Genomic DNA, 15,154 nt, shown 5'->3' on the forward strand with positions numbered 1-15,154 from the left:
ATTTAACCTGTATATTGTTGATTTCAATACCTGCATCGGACCCTAAAATCCATTAACCATCAGGTTCAATGGTGCACAATCTGTTGTTGTGCAAGCGCGTGCATTTCTGTGTTATCTTACATTGATCTGGCCTCACGATGCGGCGCTGTACAACTGCCTGGGCCACCAAAACATTAGCTCATCTTCTTCCAGTTGTTTGCAGTTTTCAGTCGGAGGTGAGAGATCATAGGAAAACTCCTCTCACAGGAGGCCCCGGGACCCCGGGGCCTAACAACACGCTGTTTAACGTGCCTTTTTCTCTGGTACCTCCACAGTAGTCGGAAAGTGTTGATAGGCCTCCCTCATCAGTCGGGGGTGCTTCTTCATTCATCCGATTTGAATGACTCACAGTTGCCTGTCTCAAGCAGTATGTTGTTTCTATGGAGACTTACTGCAGCTCACGTACTGTTGTCAGTCATGTGAGCAATGGACAGGTAACAATAAATAGTAACACCTGTGATCAGAGATAGTTTGTGCATGTCAGAGAACAGTTCCTGCGCCTTCAATTGATTTCATTCAGATGCTGTTTTCGGGGGATGGAAGATGTTTTAATGGCAGATGTTCTTCCATTAGTTCAACTCGGGTGGTGCTGACCTCTGCAGAGCCTGTGGGTCCCATACAATACCCTGACGATGAGTTCACACCGTTTTATCGTCAGCGTTGATAAAAAAGGGAGGACCTCATCAAAACAAAGGATGAGGATTTTCCCATCACACACCCGTTGCCCTTCACGGATGTGCACTTAATTGGTGACAAGTGTGATTTAATTGGGGAGAACTTTCTGTTTGAAACGTTGAAGCGGTTTGTCATCGTGTTCGGTAAAAGGGCAGCTTCGGTTGGGACGTCTTCATAGTCGATAAATATCTTCCATATAGACAAACTTTGCCGCAAGAGGCCCGTAAATTGTTGCTGTAAAACTATTGTTCTTTTATATAATCTATATCTACGTATGTATGTTAATTTTGGCAAATAATAAAGAAACAATTTAACATGTTCGGTATATAACATTTTAAGAGTGCCTTATTTATATTCACTTTTATAACCAAAACACTTCTAAACAATATAATACAGAGAGGAGGTGTTACTTTTAACCAATTGATTTTTAAATTTTTAATAAATTATTTAGGCAAATAAACATTTTGACAAAGGGAATATGGATATTGCTCAGTAAAGGTGCTTCTAAACTGTTTCATGTTATTATCATTTAACTATATTGACTAGGAAAATTTAAATAAACAAATATGCATAATAGTGTATGCTCTATGCCAACAAGAACACTTCATACAACAAATGTACTTTTAAGGGTGAAAGAAAACCTTTAACAAAAGATCATAATTATAATTACTGTAAAAACTCTACAACATCATGAACTGAAACAAATAAGGACAACAATGATAATAACAATAATAAAACAAATACGTTCAAATGGAAAGAGTAAATTTATAACAAGACGTGTTTATATAATATACAGAGCCCACTATTTATTGTATTTTTATTTCATTTATTTATCACCACGATCACGTCAAAATAATGCCTTGTCAACTTTTACACTCTTAGGTGCGCTGTACCTTTAATAGGAATGCTATAAACCACGCCCCCTTTCTACTTCCGTCTTGGTCTAATCAGACTCGACAAATCAAACTCTGATACGATGATTCGCTGCTCAGTCCCATCAATCCTACTGCATCGACAGTTGACTACTTTAGCCTTAACGGTAGATTTGGGCTACTGCTCTGTTGTTGTACTGTAGCTATCAAAAACATCCAAATCATGCCCGGCGAGACAGCCGTTAAAATAAAGTCCTTCCCGTGAACACAGGTACTTAAAGGTATCTTTTTAGATCCGTGTCCAGACTAATAACGTAACTGTGCGCGCGAGCAGCGGTTTAAACGGGGTTCCGGGGAGTGTTTTCGAGCCGAGGCCTTCTCGCTAAACACAACTGCTCGCAAAGTCTCGTATAACCGACCGGGATTTCATGTTGAAGCCGTCAGGTTTCTGGTTCAAGTTTAGTGTCTCCCCGTCGGAAGATGGAAACTGATAAATTCAACTATGTTTACAGTTGTGACCTGGATATCAACGTTCAACTTAAGATGTAAGTTTTGTACTTAACGTCGATCAGCAGTGTTACTAATCTGTCTTGTGACTTGACAGGATGCTTGTTATGGCTGTGTGTGTGTGTTGGAAAAACGCTCTATTGACATGTGTGTGTTTCCTAACTTTACATGGTCACATTCATCATTACAAATACCAAAAGGATGTATTAAAGTTGTTTGGAGATGTAGTCTGACCTTCTACTGTAACAGTACAATTCATAATCAGTCTATGGACAGATGATTTTAATAAGTGATATTTGCAAACGCAGACCTTCCAAGAAAAAGTTCACAGATTTTGACTTGTTTGCAAAGGAACTAGTTGGAGCACCCTTATACACATCAACAACAACATGTGTGTTTCTCTCCTTCCTCACCGCCCGACTCTTTCTGGTCTCTGCTCTTTCAGAGGAAGTCTGGAGGGGAAACGAGAGCAGAAGAGCTACAAAGGCCTCCTCGAAGACCCGATGCTGCGGTTCTCTGGCCTCTACCAGGAGAACTGCTCGGACCTCTACGTCACCTGTCAGGTGTTTGCTGAAGGAAAACCTCTCGCCCTGCCAGTTCGCACCTCATACAAAGCCTTCAGCACACGTTGGAAGTGAGCGTCCCTTTCTTTGTCTTTGTGACACAAAATGAAGCAGTGAGCCTAGTTCCTTATCTCCTTCCCTTATCTCCTTCTTCCTACACTCTCTATCCCCTCTCCTGCTGTCCTGCGCAGCTGGAACGAGTGGCTGCGGCTGCCAGTCAAGTACCCAGACCTTCCCCAAAGTGCCCAGGTTGCTCTCACAGTGTGGGACGTCTACGGGCCCGGCAGAGCCGTTCCCGTTGGAGGAACCACTGTCACCTTGTTTGGCAAATACGGGTGAGTCTAAACTCTCACTACTGCTTGTGGTTTGTTACTGACTATGAACAACAACAACAAACACTTGATATGTGGAAAGTAAAACACCCCCTCCTGTTTTCATCTAGTATGTTCCGACAAGGGATGCACGACCTGAAGGTTTGGCCGGGTGTGGAGGGGGATGGAGGAGAGCCGACCAGCACACCGGGACGCACCAGCAGCAGCCTGACAGAGGACCAGATGGGCCGGCTCGCCAAGGTACAATACTGTTTGTGGGTGGACAGAAGAACCGGGTTAAGGTATGGGGAGGATAGGATTTTGTGTGTGTGTGTGTGTGTGTCTTAATGATTGAAAGGGATATTAAGGGAAAGATATAAGATGAAGGACGGTGAACAAGAAACATTGTGTGAGAACCCCACAGATACAAAGTGGTGTCTATACCATCATCTGTTCCAGGCCCCTGACCTGGAGGTACTCAGTGATGTGAGTACAAGTGGAGGAGTTAGCGTTGGCAATGTAGACTGTGTGTTTCTGTGAAGAAGGCCTTGGTCCAAATGTATTTGCAAATCACTCGTATCCTTCAATGAGGATTAAGCCCCATGAACAATCCAGGCTGCGTCTGGGAAGTTTACATTACTGATTAACAGTAAACGTACTTTCTTCATCTGTTTAAATCTCTGAACACTTTGCATTGTTCTGTGTGGGAAACATTTGTGTTGTATAAACCCATTCAGTGCATTTACAAATACACTTTGACCCAGATTTTGATGTGAACACTTGTCTGTCAAGGTGTACGGCTGCGTTCTTGAGCATCACACACATTCATTTAGAGGTTTTCCGCTGTTGCCATCTGTCAGTATATTTTGTGTAAGTGTGTGCATGTTTATGTGGTCACACAAACAAGTTTGTCAACTTGTTGCAACTCTTTTTAGAATATTCAGTGGAAAGCGACAGGGATTTCATTTCATTTTAACGTCATCTGATTAGATTTTTATTTCAATTAATCCTGAGTGCAGTTGACTTAATCACATCCAACGTTTTTCTCGGCTGCTACCAGCTCATGTTGTGTAAAAGAGTGAGTACTAATTCTAACCAGCTGAGTTGTGGGCTTTCTGTTCCTGGCCAAATATGTGCTCACATTCCCGACACCCACGCTGACTGGTGAGCGGATTGGCTGCCGAGTGTGTGTGTGTCCGGAGTTGCTGGATTGGCTGCTGCCACTGGATTTGTGCATGCTCGGTTGAGCTGTTTTCACATCAGCCACCACGCTGTGACCATTTCTGCTGAAACCTCAAACTCTTGATTTTTTTTTTTTTTATTTTGGTAAAAAAAAAAATCCTCGTTACCCTCCCCTTCTTTCTTCCTTTCTCGCTTTCCCTCTCTCTCCATCCAGCTGACGAAGGCCCATCGGCAGGGCCACATGGTGAAGGTTGACTGGCTGGACCGTCTGACCTTCAGAGAGATTGAGATGATCAACGAGGTGAGCGGGTTTAGGATTATTTCAAAACCACAGTTTTTGGTTCCTGTAATGAAAAAGTACATTTTGCCCCAAACAGAAATATCTCAACAGCTACTTGATGGATAACTTGAAGTTTTGTACAGACATTCATAGTGCCTAGAGGAGGAATCTTTAGGACTTTGATTATCCCCCTGACTTTTCCTCTAGCGCCACCATATGGTTGCCATTAAATTTGATGCAGACTCTTTTGAGTTGAATTTAAATGTCTTCATGTTTCTGCAGAGTGAGAAACGCAGCTCAAACTTCATGTACCTCATGGTGGAGTTCCCCCGCGTCAAAACAAATGACAAGGAATACAGTATCGTCTACTATGAAAAGGTATTTATTCACATGCATATACAACAATCTGTGTTTCAAAGTGGAACATCCTGTGAAACTGTGCCAGCTGACTGGTGTTTCACTCTGTCCGCACTCAGGATGGAGACGATGCATCGTCTGTTCCCACCAGCTGCGACATCGTCAAAGTTCCTGACCCACAGATGGGGATGGTGAGAGGAGCACACACACACACACACACACACACACACACACACACACACACACACACACACACACACACACACACACACACACACACACACACACACACACACTGGTAAAAATGCATCTACAAAGGCTTTGATATTGTTGTCGTTGTGCAAAAAGGTGCATCATTAATCATTTAGCACAATGTGAATTTCATGTACAAATAAAACAATCATTTAGCATGCTTGAAGTGTAGTGTATTTATATTTATTTATGCGGTATTTTCCAATACATGTTCATTCTGCAGGAGAACCTGGTCGAGAGCAAGCATCACAAACTGGCTCGTAGCCTCCGCAGTGGACCCTCAGATCACGACCTGAAGCCCAACGCCGCCACACGCGACCAGCTTAATGTGAGCAACAAGCAGTCTAGTTTTATACTGTGACCTCTTGTAATTCAATTTAACAGTAGGAAGTAAGAAAGTGTATTTATGTTGAATTTTTCAGGAGCCGATAATAGCGTGATAAAGGTGGTAGCCAAATGTTAAATAAATCTACTTACCTTAAAAAACAAAAGTCCTTGAAAAGTCAGTAAAACAAAATAGTTGTTAAATCAACCAATAAGTACTTAGTATTGATTTCATGGTAGAATGAACAGATCTGGCTTTGCATTCGACGCTTTTAATGCAACTCGTCCACATATAAAGATAATCGACGGTCGTGCTCAGTTGAAGCTCTTTGATTTTCAGGATCAAAGAAGGATATCGAGGTATTTTAACTCGTAGTACATCTCTAACGCGCTGTCAGTCACATGCAGCCGTCTTCTTATCTATTTGTGTTTGTACGCACCAACAGATCATCGTGAGCTACCCTCCCACCAAGCAGCTGAGCTCTGAAGAGCAGGACCTGGTGTGGAAGTTCAGATACTACCTCACCACGCAGGAGAAGGTGGGTGTGCTTCTTATATTCTGCTCCACTATCACCAAGTCTGCTGGAGTCTCAATCCGCTTCTCTTTCCCGTTCAATGCCTCCTCCTCTCGCTACAGGCCCTCACAAAGTTCCTCAAGTGCGTCAACTGGGATCTGGCCCAGGAGGCCAAGCAGGCTCTGGAGCTGCTGGGGAAGTGGAGGCCGATGGACGTGGAGGACTCCCTGGAGCTGCTGTCCTCCCAGTTCACCAACCCGACTGTGAGACGCTACGCTGTGGCGCGCCTGCAGCAGGCAGACGACGAGGTAGGCGGAGTGTGTGTACACCTGAGTGGGTGGATGAACAACTTTTGAGTCTCTTGAGACAAAGCTTTATATCAAAGTTTGTTCACCAAAGTATATTTATAACAAATGAATGTGCCGTTTAGAGGCGCTAATATAGTTATAATTGAGGGATTGCCTCCACATGGCTCTCAACATGGCTGTTTGCTTCTAAATCGATGCTCTGAACATCAAATGTACCTTTTTTTTAAATGGAAATGTGTTCAATTCCTTCGTTTAAACCTGAGCTTTGAATTCCAAATGTAAAGTACTTTGTGATTTTCACATTATTATCATTCCCGTCTCTTTCTCCAGGACCTCCTGATGTATCTCCTGCAGCTGGTCCAGGCGCTCAAGTACGAGAACTTCAGTGACATTCAGGGCGGCCTGGAGCCAGGCAGCAAGAGAGACAGCCAGGGACTTTCAGACGAGTCGACACTGGACAGGTCAGTACTTGGACGAGGAGTAACATCAGCTCCTCCGTCCGTGGGTCGTAAATACGCCAGCGCAGCCGGCAGCGTCGACAGAAGCGAGACACATGTGGCGGTTATGTTGTTGTGCAAAATATGACACAGAGAAGACAAATGTTTGGTGTACCTCCAAGGTTTTTCCTTTTTTTTTCGGTTTTGTTTTCACGGCCTCGATCTAAATTTATCCCAAAAATGCTCACTGGTTGGGAGAGTAGTTTCGACATTGCAGAGTTTGATTATTTTCTTTCCAGACGCCGTAATGAGCTCTTAAGGTATTGTGATTTTGCTGGCGTGACTCTGTGGCGCTCCGGCCAGAATCTGGAGGCAGCGCTCCCGCCAGTCGTTCCTGAACACACCATCTCATCAGTTCTGCGTAAAAGTGGCCTTCAAGTTTTTGTTTTTCCACTTTTCACCGACTGTTGACTGTTTCTTGTCACACTTTCTGCAGTTCACAGATCCTGTCTGGCACATCTGGATCTTCCACTGCCACGCAGAAAGGCAAGGAAGTAGCAGACAGCGAGAGTCAAGAGGTAAGGAAGTCAAAATGTCCCTGAAGAGAAAGGTAGAGTTGGGACAACCAACAGTTTTGAAGGCAACAGGGAGTCAGGAACACAGTATTGTGCAAGAAATGTCCAATGTATACTTGTTCCAGAGAGGACGCCGGCTAAAAACAACCTGGCATTGACTCTGTGTGTCTGTATCTCTTTGTAGCAAGACTTGTGCACGTTTCTCATCTCCCGCGCTTGCAAGAACTCCACACTCGCCAACTATTTGTATTGGTGAGTAGCAGTTCAAATCAGCTCAGTTTATTATTTCTAAAACATGTCCTTGTGTTTTTATTCATCTCCCTGGGTTTCTTTTTCTTCTTCAGGTATGTGATCGTAGAGTGTGAGGATCAGGACACGCAGCAGAGAGATCCTAAGACACACGAGATGTACCTGAACGTCATGAGGAGGTTCAGTCAGGCTTTACTCAAGGTCAGCACATGGTACTCTGCGTAGATATAAAATACAAAAGTTCTCAAAATGTCAGACTTTCATCTTTGTTTGTCTGCATCACTGTCTCTTCCCTTTCCAGGGCGATAAGAGCGTGCGGGTGATGCGGTCGCTGTTGGCGTCCCAGCAGACGTTCGTAGACCGACTGGTGCAGCTGATGAAAGCCGTGCAAAGGGAGAGCGGGAATCGCAAGAAGAAGGTAACGACGGACAAGCGACGCATGCAAATACTTGCCAAACCTTCACAACACAGCGTTATGAGTCGTGTCAACAGCAGCGTCTCCTGTGCGTCTGCAGACGGAGCGGCTGCAGGCTCTGCTGGCCGACAACGAGAAGGTGAATCTTTCAGAGATCGAGCCCATTCCTCTTCCTCTCGAGCCCCAGATCAGGATCCGAGGCATCGTCCCCGAGACAGCCACACTCTTCAAGGTACAGAAAGGAGCTTTCATCCTCACAGAGCCCTTTTGTTCATCCGTTCTGCTTCCTATCTGTGCAACAAATTGATCTTTTCCCTCTCTGTGTGTTCGTGGCAGAGCGCTCTGATGCCAGCGAAGCTGATCTTCAAGGCTGAGGATGGAGCCATGTACCCCGTTATTTTCAAACATGGAGACGACCTGAGGCAGGATCAGCTCATCCTTCAGATCATCTCGCTCATGGACAAAGTAAGACTGCTCGTCAACTGGTGAATGTGAATCGGTGGTGGTTTTAGTTTGATTTGATTCAACCTGCAGCCGCTTGTAGTGATGCATCTCTTTGGGATTTCCTTTCTGCTGTAAACATCTTAATTGGCAGAACTTTGTGTATTTCTTTTTGGCTTCTAGCTGTTGAGAAAAGAGAATTTGGACCTGAAGTTGACACCTTACAAAGTACTGGCCACCAGCACTAAGCACGGTCAGTGGCTCCCATATAAACACAATAAATACAAGTTCATGTGCTAAATATTTGGTAAAAACATCAAATCTGCTGCTCTATCGTTCAGCCGAACTAAAAGTCATCGCATTCTGATTCCAGGTTTTATGCAGTTTGTTCAGTCTGTTCCTGTAGCTGAAGTCCTGGCTACTGAAGGCAACATCCAGGTGAGCAGAGATGTCGAAACAATCCAACTAACACAAACAACGTAATCTGTCCTTTTATTCACGTTCTTTGTGTCAACAGAGCTTCTTCAGGAAGCACGCGCCCAGTGAAAAGGGACCCTACGGCATCAGCTCGGAGGTGATGGACACCTACGTCAAGAGCTGCGGTGAGTCCGGGCTAACGTGTTGACTCTGTTGTTCGCTCCACCCGCAGAAAACAGTCTAACCTTCTCTCCCTGCACCCTTGCAGCCGGTTACTGCGTCATCACATACATCCTCGGAGTGGGAGACAGACACCTGGACAATCTGCTACTGACGAAGACCGGTGAGGCAAACGGCTGGTCGACGCTGGTTTATCATGATTATCCCGTTTCACGGGGCCTTTTTCAGAATGTTATCTCGTCGTTCAGGGAAGCTCTTCCACATCGACTTCGGCTACATCCTGGGTCGAGACCCCAAACCGCTGCCCCCGCCCATGAAGCTGAGCAAGGAGATGGTGGAGGGGATGGGGGGCATGCAGAGCGAGCAGTACCAGGAGTTCAGGAAGCAGTGCTACACCGCCTTCCTGCACCTCCGGAGGCGAGACACACGAACACACAAGAAAACAGAAACGACTCAATCTTTTTGTAGAGGACAGCCATGTTTTGAACCCTTTTTATAAGATATATTCTATATGCACACTGTAAATAAAAGGTATTTCTGGAGTACATTACCCCCACAAGTTGAACTATTAAAGTCACATTGTCATCCTTCCGTCTAATCCTCCAGATACTCCAACCTGATCCTGAATCTGTTCTCTCTCATGGTGGATGCCAATATTCCTGATATCGCCTTGGAGCCCGACAAGACCGTTAAGAAGGTACGTTTGCTGGTACCGGACGAGAGGACAAGAAATGACTTTTTTCCAGTGGAGTTTAGGGGTCACACCAGATTGATGGAGTCATTTATCAGAGCGCTTTAGAAGTATTTACGCTGGTGTGTATCGTGTTTAAAACGGAGCTCGTCGTGGTTTCCTTCAGGTGCAGGACAAGTTCAGATTGGACCTGTCGGACGAGGAGGCCGTCCACTACATGCAGAGTCTGATTGACGAGAGCGTGGGCGCTCTGTTCGCTGCCGTGGTGGAGCAGATACACAAGTTTGCTCAGGTACGTTTACTCAGACACACAATATACTCACAGCGGGACGACTATACTGGCCGAGCTGGATATTTCTTTGGAGCCGTGAGGAGCTTCTGGCTGCGGGGGATCGACCGGTCGGCGTGCAAGAAGCATATTTCAACAGTGTTTGTGTGTTTACTCTCACTGCCAGAAGGGAAAGACACATGTCTGCACTGCATGTTGAGCCATGGGGTGTTAAAAAAAAATACTGATAGATTAAATCAAGAACCACCAAATCGGTGATAGCGAGATAACCAACTAGCAAGCACGCAGACGGGTTGGTTTCCTCTCTCGCACGGCCACCGTCTGTTCTGTTAAACCTAAAAGAAGCTGTGTTCCCGTCACCATGCAGTACTGGCGCAGATGAGCAGAACCGAGAGGCTGAACCGCATCGAACGTTTGCAGCCGGAGGAACCGATGGTATGGCTTTGACTCGACGGACGCCGTGTGAGAGAGAGAGAAAGAAACCCAATGACACTGTTAAAAAGGCCAAGACTGCACTGCCAACCTTTTCCCGCAAGATGGTTGAACAAGGACACGGCGTCTTTTGTTTGCTTGTGTGTATATAATGTATATTAATTATTAAATGAATGAATGAAGTGTATGGCCAAATAAAGACTGTTGATACAAGTGAACGCAGCGGACATTTGTTTGGGTTTTTTCACGCGTGTATATATATCAAAGTCGTGCTGCTAAGCAGCGTTCATGGCGCGCGGCGAGCTTCTTAATTGAGCGACGCTGACCATCTGCGGACGGTCGTGCCGTCGACGCTGGGGGTCGAAACCAGTCGACCCTCCAGAGGGCCGGTGAGTCACCGAGCGAGTGACTAAGCATTTCCTGCCAGACGCAGAAAGACGAGAGCGTGCATTTATTTCCTAAAATATCTTTATTCTGACGAGCGGGTTCCTCTTGTGGAGCGATGACTCTGGAGTGCTCCAAGCAGCCACGGATGAAATTTAAAAGAAACTCAGTAAAACCTTCATGCGTACTGGAACAAAGACAATTTAGAGCTATGCTTTTTTTTTTTTACTCGTTTAATTAGTAGTCCGATAACAATTTCAACATTTTGAGACACTCGTACAGTCTTAACATAAACCTACTGCTCTCTATCACTAATTATAATGGCAAAAATTATAACAAGACCAGTAACAAGCCACACACACACACACACACACAAATAGAAATTAAAAGACAAAATAGTCGCTCATGTTCCAGCTCCACTGGTGTAGTCAGGTGCTCATTTGCAAATAAAAGCCAGCTTCTTGCTTCATACATTCATCTCTCCACAAGCAAAATAAGCACCAAGCTTTTTGATAAAAGCCACACACACACACACACACACACACACACACACACACACACGCACTGGCTTGTTCGTGGAGCGTTGGATAACCCCCAACGTCTCTGTGGACTCTGGAGAAGGCAGAGAGAGGGAAACAAACAACGCTGCAGAGCCAAAACCCCAAAACGCTCCCCAATGTGGCGGAAAGAATGCAACACCAGCAAAACAGAAGGCCGAAACGCGAGATGTCAAGATGCCGCTCGATTTCACGCAGGAGGCCGGACGAGGCGTCGGTCACGGGTAAGAGGCTCCGACGGGGCAACTGTGAGTCAGAAAGAGCGATGGATGATAGAAACACTGTCCTCTGTTATCACCTTGGGGCGAAGGGGGGCTTCTTGTTTATGAAGCTGATGGTTTGGACGAGCCAACAGAGAGTCACTGGACCTCGGCACGAAGAGGCAGGAGGGGGAAGAACCGCAACCAGATTTAGATGTTTCGCCGAATCAGTTGTACACGCACAGAAAAACAGACTCCTTTTGGACATTCGTACGACAATAAACTATTTCCGCTCCGTTGGTGATTCTCGCTCGCCGGTCGATACTCTGACTCACATCGAACAAGCAGTCAGAAGAATGTGCTGATATGTTGAAAAATGGGGCGCCGCCGATGGCAGAACTACATGACGGAGGTCATCTGGTGGCTCGATATCGGGTCAGAGCCTTTTTATCTTGCGAGTAATGGACGCCGTTCAAGGCCGGTAAGAAATAAAGGTCAGAGGTCAAGTACAGACCAGCATCCATTAACTTCCTCAGAGACATTTCATCAAGGTGAACGTTTGACCTTCACTGTGCGGCACGGTGGCCGACTGAAGCTCAAGATATCAACTATTGTTTTTTATTTATTCACAATTCGTGGGATAAATACCACAGATATTTTTGGTAGTTGAGAGTTCAAGCCCCGTCCTCTAACTCTTCCTGCAGAGTCCCAAGGCATCCTACAATGATGTCATACCACCAGGCCGGTGGGGATATGGCATCTTTCCAGCGGACGAGGCGTCCGAATAAGTTCCAGGAACCAACTCAACTGTCTCCTTTCAACACAAAAACATTATTGGAGCCGCTTGTTTGTCGTCGCTCACAGTTTATAGTTCCGACACTCGCGGTAATTTGTCTCTGAGTCTTTCAGTCCGTCAGCCTCCATTCGTCCCAAACGTCTCCTCCTCAGAACAGAAGTGCGACGCTGAGGCCGGAGTTGGGCCTTTGCTCCAGCTTCATCCCGCCGGTGTCCCAGTACGCCGCCTCTGGCGCTTCACCGAGCGGCTCGCTGGTGTGCGTCGAGGTCTGGTTTTGGCTCGCGGGCGATGCTATGGCGGTTTGGTCGTCGGCAAACTCCAGGTGGACGTCTCGAGGGTCGACGGGGGCCGAGGCGAGGGGGAGCGCCGCCACCGGCTCCTGAACGGACGCCTTGATGGAAGAAAAGAGTTTCAAAATCTGTTGCCGGTGGATGTTGAAACAATGAATTCAAAAGTTATGAACAAGATGAAAAAAAGCAAACCGGAATCTTGGGTGGATTTTCCTCGGCGGCTGCCGGGTCGCCCGGTCTGCTCAGAAACACGGTGAGAAGAGGAAAAAGCAGCAGAGAAGTGAGCCCGATGGCCAGAAACAAGACGGGCAGCGGCCCTGAGGAGGAAACACAGAGCAGGTTGAACAAACAAACACACAAACACACTGTGGAGATTCACACACAGGGGCAACAAGAGGAATCAACAGTGAAGCTGCACAAAGCTCCTCTGAACCGGATCTGCAGCGCGAGCACCCAAAACATCCCTTTATTAAATTATTAACCAAAAATGAGCCAGTATTTACCAAGAAAAAAGGCGCAGATTGAATAAATGAAAGCACATTCATGATATGAACATTGTTCCAGGTTCATGGACAAATGTTTTCATTGTGAAATGCGAGTTTTCTTTCGTGAAAAGCCGAGATTATCTTCCTTTATATCTTTCCAGCAACGCAGCTTAAGCAGTTACGCGACGAGCAAAACCCTTCGCTCACAAAGTATTTACTTCAACAGCTTGAAGTGATGATAGATGTTTAGGATTGTCAGAAAGCGACCTTCCTCTGGGATGGTCTTCATCAAGATGGCTGATTCAAGGCCTGAGGGGAACATGAACACCGCCAGTAGAGGGCAGCACACTGAGGTTTGAAGGTATAATAGCTTTCTAAAAAATAGGGCTTCCTGTGATTTAGCTAAAATTTGCAATACTATGAAGTCAAATTTATGTATTTTTCTCCCAATCTTTGCTCATTTATCTTCTATATTGTTTTTTTTAGATTATTTGGTTGGGTTATAATTTGCATCTTCTCGTTTATCTGCTGAACGATGTATACATAATGGATATCACATCCAACGACCTCTGGGTTTATATACTTATAAACTGTGTTTATAAGCAGAAGCTAGAAGGTCATGATGGGACTCGACCTTCTCGAAGCTTCAGAAGTTAAAACTTCGTCTTCAGCTTCCCTCTCACCCGATTTGGAAACGGTCTGGACGCACTGAGGGGCAGACTTCGGGGAGGCCGCCATGGAGAAGGTCGGGAAGGAGAAGTTGGCCACGGCGCAGTAGTTCTGACCCGGAGACAGACCGGAGAACTCCACACGGGACGCCACCTCCTGGGTCCAGACCGTACGGCTCTGCGGGACCACAAAGCAGTTCACCGACACCGAGCTGACGGAGAGGCAGTGAAATCACCACGCAATGTCGGACGCCATCACAATCGTACACAATGCGGGGGGAAATCTGTTTTAAATGAGCCTTCAGGAATGGTTCAGATTTTATGCTCTGAGTCTTTAAGGGAAGCTCTGAAAACAACACAGCATCCCATTGCAGGCTCATACAAATATGCAGGATTTCACACTGGGTTTAATGTTTTAATCTGGATGGAAATATTAAAATACATCAGCAGCATCCACTTCTGAGCGTTGGTTTACTCCACGAGACGTCTTAACTTCTCGATGTGCAGGTTGTTGCTTTTGTAAATGGGAATATGAGCGTAACAGAAAGCCGGTCACACCTGGTACTCGGACAGATTGAGCTGGTTGTAGACGGTCACCGTGGTCCAGGGGTCAATGAGCTCAGAGACGGGGCAGCACAGCCCCAGAGAGCACCTCCTGTTGGCCGCGCAGGGGAACTGCACCTCCACCAGGAGCCGCTCGTCTTGCAGAGAGGCCGAGACCGAAGGAGGACTGAAGGCTGGAGGAGGACGAGGAGGGAGACGCCGTTCATGTTTAACACAAAGTTGTGTGCGACACGGAGCCGCAGGAGGAGGAGGAGGAGGAGGAGGGGGGGATCTGCAGGATCTCACTGACTGAAGTCGCTGTAGTCAAACTTGCGCGGCTGCAGCCAGACGACGGAGACGGGGCTGAGGTGGACGCCCAGACGCACCATGCTGTACAGCTCAAAGTTAGAGAAGGCGTGAGAGACGTCACAACTGTGGGACGAGACCCAAACGCACCACGGGACGTCCTGCCAGGGGTCCCTGCAACCAGAGTACACACACACACACACACACACGAGTACACAGTCGTATGTGCATGAAAGAAACTAAATGTTTCAAAGGGACTCGTTTTGTATTTAAAGGAATTTTGTGGAATATTTTCGAGGTTGACCTCTGGACTTCCTGCCAGACCGGTTTAACTTCGATGGGTAAATAAATAAATAAAAATAGTTTACTTTAAGACCGATTATCTTATCAGTAGCTTGATTTTTGTCTAAATAATGTTGCTTTTTTCAGCTTATACGCTTGTTATTGAGATGTATTCCCCTTCCAATATGAAATTTTGCCTGAAAAATGAAAATAAACTTTATTCTCATCTCAAACAGTCTTATTATATATTTTTTGATGTATTCTAATGAGCACTTGATCTGGAGGAATGTAAAATGCGCAAATAAAACTATAAAAAAAAAACTTTTTATCCC

General features: G+C 45.9%; 1 protein-coding gene across 4 annotated transcripts in view; it reads left to right on the forward strand.

Moving 5' to 3' along the window:
- pik3c3 (phosphatidylinositol 3-kinase, catalytic subunit type 3) overlaps positions 1-10,529 on the forward strand; it is a 13,147-nt gene extending 2,618 nt beyond the window's left edge. The window contains exons 1-26 of one of the 4 annotated variants that reach the window (XM_068587208.1): positions 1,759-2,131; positions 2,539-2,727; positions 2,848-2,991; positions 3,099-3,228; positions 3,427-3,453; positions 4,364-4,450; positions 4,712-4,807; positions 4,906-4,977; positions 5,262-5,366; positions 5,809-5,901; positions 6,000-6,185; positions 6,516-6,646; positions 7,119-7,200; positions 7,382-7,449; positions 7,542-7,647; positions 7,748-7,864; positions 7,962-8,093; positions 8,198-8,326; positions 8,486-8,555; positions 8,676-8,740; positions 8,820-8,904; positions 8,988-9,062; positions 9,148-9,316; positions 9,506-9,596; positions 9,757-9,882; positions 10,247-10,529. In XM_068587208.1, the coding sequence (XP_068443309.1) occupies positions 2,067-2,131; positions 2,539-2,727; positions 2,848-2,991; positions 3,099-3,228; positions 3,427-3,453; positions 4,364-4,450; positions 4,712-4,807; positions 4,906-4,977; positions 5,262-5,366; positions 5,809-5,901; positions 6,000-6,185; positions 6,516-6,646; positions 7,119-7,200; positions 7,382-7,449; positions 7,542-7,647; positions 7,748-7,864; positions 7,962-8,093; positions 8,198-8,326; positions 8,486-8,555; positions 8,676-8,740; positions 8,820-8,904; positions 8,988-9,062; positions 9,148-9,316; positions 9,506-9,596; positions 9,757-9,882; positions 10,247-10,261 (2,655 nt within the window). In that variant the 5' untranslated portion in view covers positions 1,759-2,066 and the 3' untranslated portion in view covers positions 10,262-10,529. Of the gene's footprint in view, positions 1-1,758; positions 2,132-2,538; positions 2,728-2,847; positions 2,992-3,098; positions 3,229-3,426; positions 3,454-4,363; positions 4,451-4,711; positions 4,808-4,905; positions 4,978-5,261; positions 5,367-5,808; positions 5,902-5,999; positions 6,186-6,515; positions 6,647-7,118; positions 7,201-7,381; positions 7,450-7,541; positions 7,648-7,747; positions 7,865-7,961; positions 8,094-8,197; positions 8,327-8,485; positions 8,556-8,675; positions 8,741-8,819; positions 8,905-8,987; positions 9,063-9,147; positions 9,317-9,505; positions 9,597-9,756; positions 9,883-10,246 lie in introns of those variants that run through there. The other 3 variants (XM_068587206.1, XM_068587209.1, XM_068587207.1) reach the window with 3 other exon arrangements.
- The last annotated feature ends 4,625 nt before the right edge of the window (positions 10,530-15,154 follow it).

The sequence above is a fragment of the Clinocottus analis genome, unplaced genomic scaffold (genome assembly GCF_023055335.1).
Source record: "Clinocottus analis isolate CAN_PGR_092001 unplaced genomic scaffold, fCliAna1.0.p SCAF_21, whole genome shotgun sequence".
Taxonomy (NCBI): domain Eukaryota; kingdom Metazoa; phylum Chordata; class Actinopteri; order Perciformes; family Cottidae; genus Clinocottus; species Clinocottus analis.